At 43.1% G+C, this 20167-nt stretch overlaps 1 protein-coding gene across 3 annotated transcripts in view; it reads left to right on the forward strand.

Moving 5' to 3' along the window:
- DENND2A (DENN/MADD domain containing 2A) overlaps positions 1-20167 on the forward strand; it is a 105890-nt gene that overhangs the window by 41653 nt on the left and 44070 nt on the right. For all 3 annotated transcript variants that reach the window (XM_015572679.1, XM_015572680.1, XM_015572678.1), the window contains exons 2-4: positions 902-1003; positions 4443-5591; positions 19863-19990. In XM_015572679.1, the coding sequence (XP_015428165.1) occupies positions 930-1003; positions 4443-5591; positions 19863-19990 (1351 nt within the window). In that variant the 5' untranslated portion in view covers positions 902-929. The remainder of the gene's footprint in view (positions 1-901; positions 1004-4442; positions 5592-19862; positions 19991-20167) is intronic.

Genomic DNA, 20167 nt, shown 5'->3' on the forward strand with positions numbered 1-20167 from the left:
AGCTGCCCCTAGCCCGCAGGCCCCAGGCCAGCCAAGGCGGATGCCAGCAGGGCCCCCCAACCCCGATTGCCCCGCTGGTCATCCCACAGAGGGAGGCTACCAGTGGCAGTGGGGCTGGGGCTGGCAAGTGGGCAGCACCAGGCTGACCAAGGCAGGTGCCAGCAGGGCTTTCCCCCACCCGCCCCCTTGATCAGCTCTGATCTCCAGCCAGGCCTAGGGACCCTCCCCATACACGAATTTCATGCATCGGGCCTCTAGTGTGTATATATTTAAGTATATATATTTTAAAAACTGCTACTTCACTGAGGCTGCTGCCTTGGTATCCAGTGGTCCTTGTCATCTTTCAGGTTTGATAGGCTCAGTGGGATTCCTGGGTTTGCCAGGCTCATCTCCTAGTTTTCCTTAGACCTGACAAATGACCTAGCGGGTAGGCAGTTCCTCCTCTTGGGTTTGGAGCCACTGGACAGTGTGGGTTTATGCCTACCAGCAGGGCCAGCAGAAGAGCAGAGTTCCTCTGTGTGGATATTAACACTTCGGTGGGTGGTTTATTTCTTGTTTCAAATAAAGTAACAACTCTTTCCTTTTGGGGGGCTGTTAGCTCATCCCAAATTCTTAGTCTGAAAAAGTGTCAGGTTGTAATGGTATTTATGTTTTGCTTTCTAAGGCTACGTGTTTTCTTATATATGTACACACACGTGAGAAGAGGTTTGGTATAGTGTCTGAATCTGGGGGGACCTCAAGATTCTCTGCCCTTGCCCCCACTTCCTTGGTGAGGGATTCTGAATGGGTCATTCCTGTCACCCTCCACTCCTGGGAAGAATCCATCAGGGGTAAACAGTGTGGGGTGTGGGACCTAGATTTGCTGTCGTGGCTCACTGAGTATGCATCCCTGTTCCCCCAGGAGACTTGGAGCTCCTCTCTGTGCTGACATGATGACCGTGTGCAGGCCGACCAAAGGCAGCCACAGCCAGACTGAAAACCTGAGCTTCAAACTGGCTGACAAGTAAGAACTTTTCTCCCCCAAGAGTGAAGAAGTTGGCCCGGACTCTCAGTCTCCTTCCTTTCACTACTGCCTTTCCCTGTTCTCTAACCCCACTTCCTTGAACTAAGGAGATGTTCTTTTCTGAGTTGTCGTGATGAGCAGGACTCCTGTCAGTCATCTCCATGCGCTGCACTCAGTTAAGAACCCGAAACCAAAGTGGTCAAGGGAAGGTCTGACTGGCGCCCAGTGTTTGGAGTGGATGATCCCAGGGCCATTCCAGGCAATGTCCCCAGTCACACATTCCAGTCCAGGGTTTATTTTTTTTCACTACTGGAATGCACAGGTATTGTAAATATCAGTGAGCCCTAAATCTTGGCAGCTGCATCTGTCTAAAAGCGTCTTTACCCATCTTATATCAGCAGGACTGTTTTCTCCCCAGGTGTTCTCCTCTGATACTCGCTCACACATTCTGCAAAGGAGTTGGCAATCCCTGAGCTTTTCACAGCTGTAGAACCCCTCCTGGGGCCGTAGACTTCTGGAAACAGGAACTAGAGAAGTTCTTGGGTGCGGCAGCCATGTGAAGAAGTCACTCTGCCCTTTGTTTCATCATCCTTACTGCTCTTGCTGGAGCTTTGTCACTCTAGGATGGTCTTCCAGTAAGGCATCCTTTTTTAGGTTTTAGATAGGGCCTCAGTGATTGTGAAGTCATGCCAGACGTTTGGAACCTTAGACAGTAACTTAAATAACACTAATTGCCATTTATTAATATCAAGATTTATAATGTACGTACTCTGGACATGTTACATGTATTAGCTCGTTCATTCATTCATTTAATAAATATTTAATGACTACCTATTATGTGCTGGGCACAGCAAATTAGGTAAATTAGACCTCTACTCCTAAAGTTCCAGTCTAGACAAAGGAGATAGGGTTCTTACTTTAAGATGAAAAAAAAAAATGGAACCAAGAGTCCAACCCAGGTCGCTCTGTCTCTAAAACCATGTATTTATCTACTGTCATCATTGTTTAACAGAGTCCTGGCTGAATAGCTCAGTTGGTTAGAACGTCGTCCCAATACGCCAAGGTTGTAGGTTCAATGTTTGGTCCAGGCACATATAAGAATAAACCAATGGCCAAAACCGGTTTGGCTCGGTGGATAGAGCGTCGGCCTGCGGACTGAAAGGTCCCCGGTTCGATTCCGGTCAAGGGCATGTACCTTGGTTGCGGCCATATCCCCAGTGGGAGATGTGCAGGAGGCAGCTGATCGATGTTTCTCTCTCATCGATGTTTCTAACTATCTCTCTCCCTTCCTCTCTGTAAAAAATCAATAAAATATATTAAAAAAAAGAATAAACCAATGAATGCATAAATAAGTACAACAACAAATCTCTCTCTCTCTCTCTTCCTCTCTCCCTTTCTTCCTCCTTCCCTCCCTTCCTCTTCCTTCCCCCCTCTCTCAAATCAATAAATCAAAATTTTTTCAGTGTTGTTTAACAATATATGTGATATTAGTGATTATATATTTGTCACTAAACATGCACTAACCCAGCCGTGGGCAAACTACGGCCTGCGGGCCAGATCCGGCCCGTTTGAAATGAATAAAACTATTGAAAAAAAAGACCGTACCCTTTTATGTAATGATGTTTACTTTGAATTTATATTAGTTCACATAAACACTCCATCCATGCTTTTGTTCCGGCCCTCCAGTCCAGTTTAAGAACCCATTGTGGCCCTCGAGTCAAAAAGTTTGCCCACCCCTGCACTAACCTGAACTGTGTTTTTATGTGTCTGTCCTATTTCTTCATCTCACTTCTAGCTCCATGAGAGCAAGGACTTTAACTTTTGCCTTTTGAATTCTCAGTAAAATATCAACAAAATGATTCTGATTCCAATTCTGACTAAAATCTGAATTCATGCCAATGTCCTCAGTGGTAACAGAACAATTAAAAAATATGTTTCTTTTCTATAAGCACTCTGTTATTTATGCTAATTGTTTATTTAAGGAATTCTGCTTTGGTAGCCATATGTAACATGAAAATGTGTTTGCAATTTCACACGTTTCTAATTTATATTGAGCAACCAAGAATAGCAACACAACTTACGAGCTATTGTTCCATAGGAAGAAGTCTTTACATAAACAACTGTTAGTCTTTGGAATAGAAAGCTAAATAGAAATACAGTGTGTGAAGTTGGTAATAATTAATCCCTCATGTAAACCTAACTGGGGTTTCAGAATTCCTACACAGTTTCATCTATGTTTCACAAAATGTGCACCATGAAGTAGGCCTATGCATGTTTGCTAATCTTGACACATCTAAAATCACTGTGTTCAGGCATGATCTGTGTTGGTGGAAGCACAGATACTCCCATTCTCATTAGACTAACTTAAAAATGTTTTTCTGGTTTTCTTTCATCATAATTTTCAACATCTTTATGACACTAATCTCCTAAGATTACATTTGGAGGCCTGTATCCCCATATGTACATTCTAGGCCAGCACTTTCTGGAGTGGTGGGAATGTTCTACTCCGTTACTGAGTCCTCAACATGTGGCTGGTGCAGCTGGGGAACTGAATTGAATTTGATTTCAGTTTAAATAGCCACATATGGCTAGTGGCCACTATATTGGACAGTGCAGTTGTAGGCCACCCATGAGATCCAGGTCTGCTTGTTGATTCACTCATTTATGCAGCAAAGATTTATTGGCCTTTCTACTCTGCTAGGTGGTGTTCTAGGTGCTAGGGATGTATCAGTAGCCAAAACACACCAAATTCAAAACGAAACAAAACAATCCCTGTCCTCATGGAGAGACCATTCTAGTAGGGCTCACATTCTAAAGGAGGTTTAATTCAAATGCAGCCAATCATTGTGTCTTCACCGATTCAAATCAGGACAACTTACCAAGCCCAGGATTAGCAAAAACTTTGTAACTCATGGCGATGTTATAATTGTGAATAATCATTACAAAGCCCCACCCATCGAAAACAGAAGCAGAGGAAACTTAGATTATATACTCTCTTCTCCTATTTTCATCAGGGAGAAAAAAGCTCATAATGTAACCACCACGTCTTGTACATTCATGACATGCTAGATATTTTATGTGGGCTAGCTCAGTCAGTGTTTACAGTCACCCTGTTAGATATGTATTATTATCACTATTATTCCTATTTCACAGACGAGGAAATTGAGATTTAGAGAACTTAAGCATCTTGCCCAAGGTCACACAGCTGGTCAGTGGTTGAATTAGGATTTAAACCCAAGTCTACTGGACTCCAAATCCAATAGCTCCATGATATCTTCCCTAAGAAAAATATTATGTGATTTTTTTTAGATGGTGGTTTCAGTGTTTGTGATTTGCAGCCAGCATATAATATATCTGAGTTCTAGGAAATCTCTATGACCAGCCAAGAACAATAACATGGCTACTGAGTCCTCACCCAGTGTTTATCTTTCTTGTTCAGGGTCCAGGTGAAAGGCCCAAAGGCTGGGGAAGATCTCCAAAGACAGCCCTGTCGGTCCTCCAGTCCTTTCCTAAAGACTGATCAGGACTCACCCCTCCAAAGAAGCCCGTTGGAAAACCTCAATAACCTGAAGCTAAAGTTAAGAGTAGACTGTTTTCAGCAGAACATGTTCAACTCAAATATGATCATCAGTGACCCAGCTTCAGGTCTCAATGCTAAAGAAGCCAGCAAGGCTGGCAAGAGGCAGCTCAGTGGAGTTCAGAACTTCTGCCCTCCTGCCCGAGGCAGGGCCGGGCACAAGTCCCTCAGCATAAAGGACAAGATATCGGAATGGGAAGGGAAAAGGGAGTTGCCCAATCCTGCACCCGGCAGGAAAGCAGGTGGGCAAGAGGATTACTTGACATCCTGCGTGACGGACAGGAGATGTGGTGATGGTGTGATAACTCAGTTCACAGCAGCTGAGAACGGAACGAGGCCGGAAAGAGAGAGCAAAGAGAACGAGAGGAACAAGGAGGTAGTGGAAGTCGTGGGACAGAATGCGGAGCGGAGGCTAGACCTAAGCCAGCCAGCCAGGGAGCTGTCTCCGAGCATGGGCAAAGGCCTAGACCTGAGGCTTAGCAAACAGCGCTTTCAGAACGATAGCCTCTCTGTGCTGGTGCAGGTCAAGAAACTTGAGCAGGCTCTGAAGGATGGTGTGGCAGGATTGGATCTCCAGTTACCAGGGACTTGTTATTCCCCACACTGTGTGCCGGACAAGGAGGGGCCCAGCCTCACAGGGAACCGTGGATGTGGGAGTGGCTCAGAATTCAGGTCCCACCACTTGGACCTGGAAGCCCGGCAGCCCACCCCCGAGGTTGCAGAGGAATGGAGAGGCTCCTACGGGAAGGCCTGTGATCAGAGCCTGGAGAGTGTATACAGAGGCTCCTCCTCCAAACACTTCATCAACCCCCTGCCCAAACCCCGGAGAACGTTCATGCATGATGGAGAAGGGGACAAGGATGGGAGCCCGGGCATCAGCTTCAGGAAAGATCGCAGGAACCTGCCTCCTCTGCCTACTCTTCCTCCCCCACCCCTGCCCTCCTCTCCACCACCTCCCTCTGTGAACAGAAGACTGTGGAATGGGAGACCGAAGCCCAGTGCTGACCACAGGTAGGTGCCGGCAACTGTCCGCTTCAGTCGTCTACGCCGCATCACAGCTGCTGCTCAGTCTACATATTTGTTTTCGTAAACTGATGCGTCTTGTACTTAGTCGAGACTGTTTATAACTTAAGGTAGTTTATTGACTAAACGTGGACACGTGATAACTGATGCATGTGTTTTGTCTTTGTTTTACCCTTTGGATGTGATGAGTACTTGTGATTCAGACAGTACCCAAGTATTCAATGAAAATTTGTTTTATCCTTGGCATCTACTAATTGCTGCTAACGGGTGCTCTATTTTCGACTGCCATCCCTGCTAGTGCTTGGTACTTTCAGTCTTTACTGGCTCGTCCTTTCATGTTTTGTCTTGGTATGGGCTGCAGACACACACTGCCTGGGTCTACCCTGGCCCCATCATGGTCATTCTCTATGACCTTGTACAAGTGACTTAACCTCTTTTGAAGCCTCAGGTTCCTCATTTATACATAGATGCACACACTGTGAATATTTTATAATATTAAAATAACACATTAGGTAATAAAGCATGTGAATGCTTGAAAATAAAATCTGTGCTTTGGATTCAGTTTCTTCTCTGTTTTGAAACTTACATTTCTAGTCCATTTCTGTAATGTGCTCATTGGCTGATACCCACTAACGTGGAAACCGGCTTTAGAGCGGAACCCCTCAGACAGTTGTCCATACTTACAGTCACCACTTCTTCACCTCCTGTTTTTTTCCTTGACCCACTGCAGTTGGGCTTTTGCCACTTATCCTGAGACTGCTCTTGACCAAGGCTCCAAACAGCCTCCATCCTGCTGCATCCAATCGCTAGTTATCTGTTCTTGTCATTGACCAACTCTCTTGGCAATTGAGGAACAGCTGAGGTGCTACATCTTGAACCACTGTATTCACTTGGCTTCTGGGTCACCCACTTCCCTGGTAGTCCTACTTCACTGGCTGTTCCTTTTCGTAAGTGTCAGAATATCCCCACCACCACCACCACCAATGCATCCATACCTCATCCTGGGGTCAGAACAGGAACTTCTCTCCATCTACATGCACTCCCTAAATGATCTCATCCTGTCTCATGGCTTTAAATATCAATTACATGCTCATGACTCCCAACTATGTATCTCCAGCCCCAACTCCCTCACCCAGCTTCAGATTAGATTAGTCATCTCCTGTTTAGGTCTCCATTTGGTTAGCTAATAGTTTGGACTTATTATGTCCAAACCTAAATTCTCAATCCAGGCCATGGCAAAGCACCTCCTCTCAAAGTAATTCCCATTTTATTAAATGGTACTGTCCTTCATTTTGCTTAGGCCAGAAACCTAGGGGCCATCTCTGAGTCCTCTCTTTTTCACGTACCCCCATCTAATTCATCAGCAAGCCCTTTGGTTCTAGTTTTAAATGTTATCTTGAATTTGATTACACCTCCTCCACTGCTACTACCTTAATCATCTTGGATCCACCACTACCCCCAGTATATTCCTTTCTCAGCAGCTAGGTGAAATTATCTAGAAATATAGATTAGAGCATGTCACTCCCCCACTCAACAAGGTCTGTCAGGTAGGATTCTTTTGGCTGCCAAAACATAATTTCCTTTTTTTTAATTTAAATTTTGTATTGTTGCAAGTATTGCGTATGTCTCCCTTTTCTCCTATAGACTTCTCCCCAGTTGCTCTCACCCCCCTAAAACAATTTCTTATGTTCTCTTCTAAGGAAAAAGGTTTGTATATTCTAGAATTTTATATAAATTTACAGCATATAAAAAACTATGTCTTTTAAAAGTGAAAGCATGCTATATATATCTCTTCTTTTTTATACTCTTTTTTACTTACAATATCATTGAGATCTTTCCATCTTACTACCTTCCTTTTTTTTCTTCCACCTTTCTACAACTACCACATTCTTTACATCATGTGGATAGATAATTTTTTATTTAGCTGTTCCCCTACTGATGGACACTTGGGTTGTTTCCAGTTTACAAATAATGCTGTGATGAGCAGCATATAGCATTAGAGAAGATTCTAGAGCCAGAGTGCTTCTAGCTCTGCTACTTGTTAGCTGTGTGACATTGTACAAGCTACTAAATTTGTCTTGGCCTCATTTTACTTAAAATCGTGATAATTAGCCCTAGCCAGTTTTACTCAGCAGATAGAGCATTGGCCTGCGGACCAAAGGGTCCCCGATTCAATTCTGGTCAAGGGCACGTACCTTGGTTGCAGGCTTCTCCTTGGCCTGGGACCTGGTCAGGGCTCATGCAGGAGGCAATCAATGTGTTTCTCTCACATCGATTTTTCTCTCCGTCTTTGCCTTTCTCTTACACTCTCCCTAAAAATCAATGGAAAAATATCCTCTAGTGAGGATTAACAAAAAATAATAAATAAATAAAATGGTGATAATTATAATAACCACTTCATAAGTTGTGAAGAAGATAAGTAAATATGTGTAAATCATAAAACAAAGCCTGGGATATAGTAAAGGCTTAATAAATGTTAGCTATTACTATTTTCTGGCTCTTTTTTAATTAATCAGGGTATCTGTTTCTTTTTCAATACCAAATATTTTAATTATTTAATAAATTTTAATATTTAGTGGAGTTTACAGAAATTTCTTATTGTTGCTGATAATGAGTCAGCTGGTTCTCCTGGACATTCTCCTTATTCTATCATGTCATATGAAAAAAAATGATCATTTGGTCTCCCTTCTAATAATTATAAACCTCTTATTTATTTTCTTATTCTCTTTTTTTAAAAATGTCTTAACTATTCTTGCATGTATTTTTCTAAATGTTCTATATAGCTCTATCAAATTTCACTCACACAAAATGTTAGTTTTAATTTTTTTTTATTTTAAAAATTAGAAAATAATTAAATTACAGTTTGTCAATTGATTCTCTTGGACTTTCTATGTATATAATCATATTGTCTGCAAAGAATTATTTTACCCTTTTAAAAAAAATTTATACCTCCAAATTCTTTCTCTTACCGCATTACCCTGGCTAATACTTTCAGAGCAGAATTAAATAATAAGCAACAGGCAGACTTATCTCACCCCTAACTTTAATGGTAATGGTTCTAGTATTCCACGCTCAACCACTCTTGTTTGAGGTATGCTTTTATGTTATCAAGGTAATGTTCATTTATAGTTCTTATTTTACTGAGTTTTAAAAATTAGGATTAAATGGTAGATTTTTGTCAAATTATACTTCAGCAACTTTATACAATCATATAGTTCTTCTCCCTTGACTATTAATAGTGAATTTATATCTAATACTAACCCATCCTTAGATTTTTGGGACGAACTCTTATTTGGTCTTGGTTTATTATTATTTTTAATGTACTGCTAAATTCTATTTGCTAATATTTTAAGATCTTTGCCTCAGTATTCTATAAAGGGGACTGGCCTGTACTTGGTACTTATTGCACTATCTTTATTAGGCTTTGGTATCAGTGAAATCTTAGAAGAATTTAGAGAATTTCTTCTTTATGTTTTGAGAAAGTTTGAATCCATCTCCAACCCTGCATTCTTTCCCAAACAAATGCCAAGCCCAGGGCCCTAAATACTCTGGTGACTTTCTACTCCCGTCCCCATGCTTCCCAACAGCAGCTCTCCCACACCCTTCCCTGGGCTGCTCCTGCAGAGAGGCCCGCTCTCCGGGGCAGGTTGATTCTGGGAAATTGGAGTCTTTGATCTGTGTCATCACTGGGAAGACAGATCAACCTGGTGAATAGTTATTTCCATTATCATTTTTCTTTTAGCTACCATCTGCTATTTCCAGTCTTCCAGCATTTTCTTTCAAACCAGCTAAAGTTACTTAGTTTCAGTCCAAAGATGAAATTTTTCTTGGCCAGTTTGAATATGGTTGCATCAGCTGTGTTTTAAGAATTTTGGCTTTGGATTTTTCATTTTGTTTAAAATAGTACAATGGGAGTGATTAGGGCAAGATGTCCACTTTCTGCTCTTAAAAAATAAAATGTGCTCTTTATTGTGGTCCTATCTCTAAAAGAAAAAAGAAATAGGAAGAAAAAAAAAAAAGGCTCAACGCTGCATTTGGCAGACTTACTGCCCTGAGGCAGGAAAGCCAAGCCAAGGTTGAAGAAAGAAATGATTAAGGATTTTGAGGTTATGAAGGTTTAGAATTACATGGCCAGGCTGTGTGCATTAGAGAATGTATTCAGCTTATTTTCATAGACCAATTAGTCCACCTCAGCAAGAGCCAAACCAATGAATTCAGATACTCAGTTTAAGAAAATGTGTTTTTTTTCTCTCTTTTTATTTTTCCCTTCCCTTTTTTCTCTTTCCTCTTTTATCTCTACTTCTTCCTCATCTCCTTCCTTTCTTTCTTCCCTTTCTTCTCTCTTCTTTCTTCATTTCTCTAAAGCCCCAGGAAATTAAATGCAAGTCCTTATGTCTTCAGTCCTAAAATAGAAAATGAGAAACCCTCAAATATCAGGAAATTCCAAAGATAAGGTTCCTGCAGCAGCATTAACTTGGTTATGTATGTTTTATGGCATACATTTAATAACTTTGATAGGAATGCCTTAAGGCTGACATTAAACAAGAAAAGTTATTAGTTTTTAAGTATAAGCAGCATCCTGAATTCACATGTATCTATTTACCCCAAAGGTTTTAACTTGAATTCAGATTTTTTTGTTTTAGCTTAATTTGATCATATGACAGATTTTTTTAAATTTATTTTATATTTCTTTATTGGTTTCAGAGAGGAAGGGAGAAGGAGAGAGAGATAGAAACATCAATGATGAGAGAGAATCATTGATCGGCTGCCTCCTGCACAACCCCGACTGGGGATTGAGCCCACAACCCAGGCATGTGCCCTTGGCCGGAATCGAACCCGGGACCCCCCAGTCCACAGGCTGACGCTCCATCCACTGAGCCAAGCCAGCCAGAGCCATATGACAGATTTTTTAGATCATTATCCAACCAAATAACTACATTGACCAAAATTTCAACTTGTCAACTGATTGTTTTGGCATTATATAGATTCAGCCTTTCCTTGCGATCTTAGCATGAGACTTTCAGAATTTTTTAAGGACATGAAACCTCAGTCATTTTATGGCTGTTATTGATTCCTTAATTTTTATCTTCTTTAGGACTGATAGGGATCTCCATAGTGCTCTGGCTGGGCAGCAACCCTCAGCTACCATCAGTTTAGTGGTTAAAGTTCACTTACCAGCAACGCTGAGGTCTGTCCCTGTCGTTATGAGTCTGCCTTAGTCAACATGACATCCATGAGGTAACTCTCACTGCTGTGTCTAAAAACTGAATGTTTAAAAGCTTCAAAGAGGCCCAGCTAGTGTGGCTAAGTGATTGAGCATCGACCTATAAACCAGGAGGTCAGGAGGTCAAGGTTTAATTCCTTGGTCAGGGCACATGCCTGGGTTGCAGGCTCGATCCCCATTGTGGCGCGTGCAGGAGGCAGGCGATCAATGATTCTCTCTCATTGATGTTTCTATGTCTTCCTCTCCCTTCTTTTCTGAAATCAATACAAATATATTTAAAATAATTTTTAAAAAGCATCTTCAAAGGGACAAATTGTTTGATTAATTTGAGATTTAAACAAAAATTAAAAAGTACCTGCGAAGCTTGATTTTGTAAATTTGTTTATTTCTATATTAGCACATTGGAAAACAGTGATGAGAATAGAGAGGGTGGTGGTTAATCTATCTTAGAAGGGTGGTTGTCATGTCTTAGTTCTCATCAGAAGGTGGAAATGGTTGGATTTTAGACACGATGGTGGATAGAGATAGTTTTTTTTCAGACACTTCTGTTTTGGATTCAGCATAGAGAAAAGCAGAAACCAAATGTGGATAGTCATAATCCTTGATGGGGAAATACCTGATAACAGAGCAAGCCAAGAGCTGACATAAGCAATCTCCCACTTAGCTCCCTACTCTGGACAGTCCTTGGTACGCACGCCCTTCCCCAGAGGTGTGGTGGGCTGTGGGGAAAGATACCGGGGCAGCAAGAAGGGAGTCTATGGCAGCTGGAGGCGGATGAGGGAATCAGAGCATGGCATCCCTGGTTCTAGCCGATTATATTATGGGTTTTAAGTGGTGGCTGGGTCCCAGGCTATCTAAGCTTATTTAGCCCATTGGCTGAAAATAATTCTGGAGGAAATGTGTTCAAAACAATCAACTAACAATTAGCTCTAGGAATACAGTTGCTTTATCTGTGTTTGCCAAAATAGGGATAAATTATAAGCAGTAAATGTAACTGTTAAAACCAGCTTTTAAAATACTCATTCAGTTATTCGACCAGCAAATATTTAAGGTGAACCAGTATAGTGTTAGACACAGGAATATACCAAAGAACAGGTTAGAACGAGACTCTGCCCACATGGACCTTACAGACTAGTAATAGTTGGAAGCGTACAACTAGTTACGTAACCACAGTGCTATGGGAATGTGTGTGTGTTGCGGGGGGAGTGGGGGGTTGTGGTGGTATTTAGCCTGTCATGAAATGGCCAGATTGGAAGGGAGATAGCACTCAGACTGAAGCCTGAGGTTCCCGGGGAAGGGTGATAGCGGGAGATGGGAGTTCAGTTTGAGTGAACAAATAGGTGAAGGTCCTGGGGCAAGAAAGACTTCATTCTGGCCTCTGGAGGACCTGAACTGCATGGTGTGGCCAGAGGGTCAGGAGGGGTGTGACCCTAGAGTCCTCTGGAGCCAACCTCCCGAAGAGCCCTGTAGACCAGGCAGGAATTTGGGCCTATTGCCTAAGAGGAATAGGAAGCATTTGAAAAGTTTAGGGAGAGACACAATCTAATTTGCATTTTTAGGATCTTGCCCCACAGCAGCACGGAGATGGGAAAGGGCACCGGTGACAGGGTGGCCAGTTGAGAGGGTGGGAGGAAGAGCCAGGTGGTATTGGAGTTACCCTGTGGTGTAGTTGCAGTGGGGACTGAGAAGTGGGTGGATTCCAGGAGTACTTTGCAGGTAGAACTCTTGTGCATAGGTTAGAAGTGGGCAGTAGGAGAGAGGGTGACAGCCTTTGCTGAAATGACCTGTGCTAGAGGAGGCTCTGGTCCTCATGGGGAGAGGGAAATAAGAGTATGAGTTCAGTTCTGGATCTGTTAATTTTGAGATCCCTGTGCATCATCCAAATGGAGGTGTTGGATGAACTCTTATATTAGTACTAGAGGCCGATGCACGAAATTCACGCACGAGTAGGCCTTCCTGCCCTAACAGGTTTGGCTCAGTGGATAGAGCGTCGGCCTGTGGATTGAAAGGTCCCAGCTTCAATTCCAATCAAGGGCATGTACCTTGGTTGTGGGCACATCCCCAGTAGGGGGTGTGCAGGAGGCAACTTATCGATGTTTCTCTTTCTATCATCATTTCATTGATGTTTCTCACTCTCTATCCCTCTCCCTTCCTCTCTGTAAAAAAATCAGTGAAATATATTTTTTAAAAAAGAGTAGGCCTTCCTTCCCCCGGCTGCCGGCACCAGCTTCCCTCTGGCACCTGGAACCCGGGCTTTTCTCTGGCTGCCAGCAGGCACCCGGGACACAGGCTTCACTTGCAGCCCCGGCTTCGTCTGGAAGGTTGTCTGGAAGGTCCACCGGAAGGACATCTGGTCTAATTAGCATATCATGCTTTTATTATTATAGATTTTATTTACAAAAATATGAGAAAGTAACAAATAACATTCAAAATACTACTTGAAATCACAGTATTTGGCACTGGTGGTTGAAATTTGGATATTACATAAATTATAACCTACGTTAGCAAACTTCAGTGGGCCAATAAGATCATCTCAGCATTTCTAAAACTAAGGAGTATACAAATCATATGATAATTTGAGGGCCCAGGAAGCAAACTCAGGCTGAGAGAAGGTTGCACCCCTTCAACAGGCTGTGGGCTCCACAAAGGCAGGGACTTCTTGCCTTTATATCACCAGCTATGAGCTCATCCCAACCCTCGTAAGGTGCTTATTAAACATGTGGGCTGGATGTGGAACGAATGTGGAAATATTTAAACAAGAGTGAAGCCAATTTAGATATGGCTATCATTAGCTTTTCGAAAATTCCTTTCTCTCAATATATAAATAAAGGCATTAAAATCTTTTTTTCAAATTAAAAAATATTTTTATAGGAAATACTTAGCTAAATGGTGGGATGGCTTGTTTAATCATGTTTTTCTTCTTCGGGGGCCTAATCACGCACCTGAGCTTCAGAGCCAGAGGACCCCCTGTCCTTGGAGGCATCTATGCAAATCACAGAAACAGTGCTTAGGAGGAGCTGTGTGAAGTCATTGCTTGCAGATGTTACCAACACACGAGGATGATAACTCAGACTTTGTAACTGGAACTCTTCCCCACAGGCCCTAGAAACTGGGCATGTAAAGATTCTTGTTTCTTCTTGAGTTTTTTATGCCCCGTGGCTTCATGTTGATTCAAATTTGTCTTTCAGGCTTCCTGCATAGAACTTAGTTACCTGAAAACCAACATTTTAATACAGAAATAGAGAAATCTTGTGATGAATTCTTTTGCAAATTAAATGAGAGTTTTGCAATGTGAATAAGCATCTTCTAATCAGTTTTTTTAGGAAGTTTATAATTTTTAGAAATTGCTCTTTTCTAATGCTATTTAGACCGGTGGTACCTCTTTTTAGCATTTTTGTTGGCTTTTTAAAAAATATATATTTTATTGATTATTTTACAGAGAGGAAGAGAGAGGGATAGAGAGCCAGAAACATCAATGAGAGAGAAACATCGATAAGCTGCCTCCTGCACACCCCCTACTGGGGATGTGCCTGCAGCCAAGGTACATGCCCTTGATTGGAATCAATAAACTTAACAAAAATCATAGAAATTCAAGATGAGTGGTTGTGTGTGTGTGTGTGCAGGCGCACGCGCAAATAAACCAAGGTACATGCCCTTGACCGGAATTGAACCTGGGACCTTTCAGTCCGCAGGCCGACGCTCTATCCATTGAGCCAAACTGGCCAGAGCTGGTGGTACCTTTTATGTGTTGGAAATTACAGGCAAAGTATAGCTAACCTCTTATATTAGCATACTGTTCTTGGAACTATGGAAGCATCATAAAAAAATTCATACTATGGCTTGAAATCCCAGGGTGTCTGACAGCAGTCATTTGGATACAGCCTAATCCCATCCCAACAAACCCCAACAGATAATCCAGGTTGTGTTATGTATAGTCTAAGTAAGCGAGCCATCTGCTGGGACTCGGAGAGCCTAGAGCATGCAAACATCTGTTTTGTTAGGGTATGTATTGTTAATAAAACATTTTAATTATTCAGATATTATTTCATAGGTACTTTATAATTTTTCATTTTAAAATTTGATCTATACAAATATTGCTTCATAGGTAACTCAAATGAGGTTTTAAAAAAGTAAAAACAGTTATAGAACCCTCGTAACAGCACAGCTGTAGTCCCTTCTGAAATCAGATCAAAGACCAAGCTTATTCAGGGTTATGCTCAACTTCCAGACAGTCAGGGCTTTCCCTTAAGGGCTGTCACTCTGTCCCTCAGCTGTCAGGAGTGGGGCTTCCTGACATTAGGGTAGAAGCTGCCCAGCTCCCAGGAAAGCAACCTCTGACTGTCCCCTCTTATTTCTATGAGGGTTCTAGCTTCTCTTCATGGTATAATTTAGTTACATTATGAGAGAAATAAAGAGCTTGCTGGGTAATTCATAATAACGTGTTATGCGATTTCGTATGGAAAATTAGTTCAAGTTCATAACTTCATACTCTGGAAACTGAACCTGTTTTCATCTGTGGACTGCAACTACAGCTTTTCTCATGCATTGCCTTGCATTTACACACTCTGCTCAGTACCCATGTTGTTCAGAGCATGAGCCTCCAACCAGACTCGCCAGTGCACCACTTTCTCCCTGTGTGACACTGAGAAATTTATCTTACCCCTCTATGCCCCCGTGTTCTCATATATGAAATGTGTACAATAATAGTAATTCTTTACTCGGTTGTGGCGAAGTCTGAATGTGCTAATCCAAGTAAAGTGCTTAGTTGGTACTTGATAGGTGTGGTTGAATGGATGAGTCTGTGGTCTCATTGAACAGTTTGCCTCTTTTCTAGCAGATTTCGGTAGTGGGCATACTGAGGACTCTGGCTAATATAATCTGATGAGTGCACCAGGAGAACCCAGGAGTTGTGGCTTCGCCCTGCTCTGGCCACAGACCACCACCACTCCATCTCTAATCAGATCCCTGTGAATGCCAGTCTGGGCTTCTGGCATCCCAGTCTAGGGATTGTTCAGGGTGGGTGCACAGCACTGCCCATTCCCATCCTAGAGAAAACAGTACAGCCCTGCTTCCCGCTTCACCACGACCACCACCACCAGACCCCATTTGCTAGAGCCCTAGAGCTCAGTCCTCCTCTCCAGGCTAGACACCTCAAGGGGAGGGAGATGGGGCTCATGAACTTCTGTTAACAAGTCAGGACCCCAGTGCATGGATAGCAATTTTAGCTTCCTGGCCTCACTTAAGACCATAGACACCCAGCATGGACGTTTCTGGCTTGGCCCTTCTTGGTTATCCTGCCCTAAGTGACAAGTTCAAGTTCATGAAGGAGCGGGGATGAGGTGCAGATAAGGGGTGATGAATTTAGATGCGGGGATATGAAAGTTTAGAGCCTAAAGAGGAAAAGCCTTGGAAAGCACCCATTGCCCAGAAAGAGGAAGAGAGGCCCAGGAAGGGTGGTGTGAGAGGGGAAGTAGCCTGGGGCAGCATTGCATCAGCCTTCTCAAACCACCCTGACCCTGTGCTTGTGTTTGCAGTCCTTTGCCACACAATACTGTTGTAAAATATAATAAAATACCAGAGAAATGAAATGAAAAAAGAAAATACTATGTGCAAGATTCAGTTTTAAAAAAATGTATTCTGTCAAATTGCTTAAAAAGTTTCTAAATGCTTACTTTCAATTTCTGTACCTATCTCATCAAGGACCGGTCACAACAGTTGACACACCAGCCCCTGGCCGTGGATGGCACATTAACTACTGCTGCTTACACTGTAGAATCTGAGAGATGTCTTGTAAAGAAAAGTGGTGTCATGTAAAAAAAAGACCAAGAGCCCTGGCCCATGTGACTCAGTTGTTTGGGCGTCATCCTGTGCGCTGAAAGTTTGCCTGTTCGGTTCCCTGTCAGGGCACATAGCTGGGGTGCAGGCTCCATCCCTGGTGGGGAGGGTGCAAGAGGCAGCCAATCAATGGATGTTTTACTTTCACATCGGTCTCTCTCTCTCTCTTTCTCTCTCTCCCTTCCTCTCTCTCTAAAAATCAATAAAATGTTTTCTTTTTAAAGGACCAAGAAACTTGTTAGATTTTACCAGATAATCACTAGTGACTTTTAGGTGACAGTTTCAGAAAAGGGATACATAGAGATGCCAGGTTGAGACGGTAAAGGAAAGAAAAACCAGTGAACTATGATAAGCTAACACATAGACAGAAGTCTGCTCCTCCTCCTTCCCTCTCCCCGGTTAGAAATGTTGGCAAGGAAGGTGAGAAGTTAGCAAAACTACCAGGGTCATTGCCCCAAGTGAGAGATTTTTCAAGATAGAGGAAACCTGAGCATGTTTTTAAAAAGAGAGGAAGAAAGGAGTAAAGAGGAAAGATTGAAAATGCAAGAAATCCTCAAAGTCTGGGAAGCAGGCAGATGGCCTCTGCCTGGTTCTGCCATCTCATTGCCTGGCACTCTCCACTCTTGTTCCCTGCAGGCCTGCCTTGCTGAATGGCTGTCCTTCCACAAAGGCACACATTCTCTGTAGCCGCTGGACCTTCACACATGCCCTTCCCTCATCTTGGATCCCTTTTCCCCAACTAAGCTCTTCTTATCCTGTACGTTTCAGCTTTAAGGAGTGACTTTCTCATCGAGGCCTTCCCCGACGCATCCCCAACCTAAATTGATAGTCTCATTTGTAGCAACCTGTTCTTTTCCATCATTGACCTTAGCACATTTTATATTTTGTGCGTGCATGAGCTGGCTAAATGTCTGTCTTCCTCCCTAGAATGTAAGCTCTTTGAGGCAGGGACTTTGTCCCTCCTTATATATTTTTTAATATATTTTTATTGATTTCAGAGAAGAAGGGAGAGGGAGAGAGACAGAAACACCAGTGATGAAAGAGAATCATTAATTGGCTGCCTCCTGTGAACCCCCCTACTGGGGATTGTGCCCGCAACCCAGACATGTGCCCTTCACCAGACTCGATCCCGGGACCCTTGAGTCCACAGGTTGACGCTCTATCCACTGAGCCAAACCAGCTAGGGCAGTCCCTCCTTGTTTATCAAACCCTAAGTGCATTGCCTTCCACACTATAAATGTTCAATATAAACGTTCACTGCATAAACAGTGCGTATCACCACAGCAGCAATAGTAATAGCTCCCATTTGTTGAGCGCTCATTCGGTGCTGAGGACTTTGCAACCATTCTCCTTCCTATGCTTTGGACAATCCTATGAGGTAGTGACTATTTCACAAATCAGGACACTGAGTTTCAGCCTTACGTGGTTTGTCCAAGGTTAAAAGGCTTATGAATGAAAGATCCCAGCTCTGCATCCAGTGGGGCACCTTCCCCAAAGGGCCGGAGAGAGATCGGAGGTGTGGGTGAAGAAACAAAAGCACTATATCTAAGTAGTCAGCTACAGCTTACCATGCAGCGTGTTTAGAAGACTGTGCTAGACCCATGTGAACAAAATGAGAGAGATGAGCTGTGCTTTCAGAGCCATAGGAGTGTTGTGACCCTCTGGACCCCATCCAGGGAGGAGTGAAGGGCCAGGACAAAGGTCAGCTGGAGGGACCTACATCCCATTCTAGGAAGGCCCGAGTGTGTTCAGCAGAAATTCCTGACAAATCTGCGTGGAAGTGGAAGGGGAGCCTCCAGAGCCTGAGTGGGCAGGGTGTTCTGCTCCAAGCAGAGGCAGGGTAAGATGTGGCTCACTGTGGATCAGGATAGGGAGGGAGAGAAGAAGAGGAGGGAGGTGGAGTGAACCTGTGAGGTGGCTGATGTTTTGTATGTTTCCCAATATGACCCACCTCATGACCTCCCAATTGTTCAATAAACTTAACAAAAATCATAGAAACTCAAGGTGAGTGGTTGTGTGTGTGTGAGTGTGTGTGTGTGTGTGTGTGCAGGCGATTCTGCAAATAAGCATCAGAACAAGGGCCGCCATGTGGATGTAGGGTCGGGGTAGGGGTGGTAGAAAGCCATAGAGTGAGCCAGGCCGCAGAGACCCAGTCAGGTTTCCCCAGTCAGGTTTCCACAGATCTCTGAGGGGCGGGGTGGAGTGTCCATGGCCTCGGGAGTTTCATTCTGATACTGCCCACCAGGGTGAGAGGGGGGAGTTGCCCGGGCCCCTGGTCCACTCTGAACTGCTATCACTGCTCCTTTCTAATCATCATTATTTTTTTTTAAATATATTTCATTTTTACAGAGGAAGGGAGAGAGATAGTCAGAAACATCAATGAGAGAGAAACATCGATCAGCTGCCTCCTGCACACCCCCTACTGGGGATGTGCCTGCAACCAAGGTACATGCCCTTGACCGGAATTGAACCTGGGACCCTTCAGTCCGCAGGCTGACTCTCTATCCACTGAGCCAAACCAGTTAGGGCTCCTTTCTAATTATTAGTACGTGTGCTCTGTAAACATTCTGGACCATTTAAAAAGTCCAGAGAAAAGTAACTGAAGAGAAGCCAGGAGCCGTCCCTCAGTCCTGAGATAGCAACTGTGTATTTTACTTTCTTCTTTTTATTTTCTTTGTTTATGTTTGCTTACAAAGTTGGGACTGTATTTATGATATATACTTTGCTATCTTTACCTGGCATAATAGTATAAACATTCTTTCAAGTCAAAGTCACATCGGCTCTAGTTGGTTGGGCTCAGTGGATATGCGTCAGCCCTCAGACTGAAGGTCCTGGGTTCTGGTCAAGGGCACATATCTCAGTTGTGAGCTCCATCCACCAGGGCCCGGGGCATGTGTGGGAGGCATCCAATCAATGTGTTTCTCTCACGTAGATGTTTTTCTCTCTCTGACTCTCCCCCTCCCTTCAATTCTCTTAAAAAAAAAAAAAATCAATGGAAAAATATCCTCAGGTGAGGATTAACAAAAAACCACCTCATATTTGAAGATTTTCACACCTGTTTTGCAAACACCAGAGTTGATTTCAGTAATAGAAATTTGTGCAAGAAAAACATTTTTTTCGGTATATATTCTCTGAACCAGCCTAATTTAATTAAAGATCTTGGGATTGCTTTTTTCCCCCTCCTATCTGCTACAACCTAGAAAGTCCTATGAGTTTGAAGATTTACTGCAGTCTTCCTCTGAGAACAGCAGAGTCGACTGGTATGCACAGACTAAGCTGGGGCTCACATGCACTTTATCAGAGGAGAACGTCTATGAAGACATTCTAGGTAAGAGGCCAAAATGTCTGTATATGGGTATGAGTGTGTCTCTGCGAAAGGGAGAAATGGGGCTGGGTGCTTGAATCTCTCTCTCTCTCTCTCTCTCTCTCTCTCTCTCTCTCTCTCTCTCACACACACACACACACACACACACACACACACACACCCCCCCCCAGCAACTCTCAC

This window comes from Myotis davidii, unplaced genomic scaffold (genome assembly GCF_000327345.1).
Source record: "Myotis davidii unplaced genomic scaffold, ASM32734v1 scaffold329, whole genome shotgun sequence".
In the NCBI taxonomy this organism is placed as follows: Eukaryota; Metazoa; Chordata; class Mammalia; order Chiroptera; family Vespertilionidae; genus Myotis; species Myotis davidii.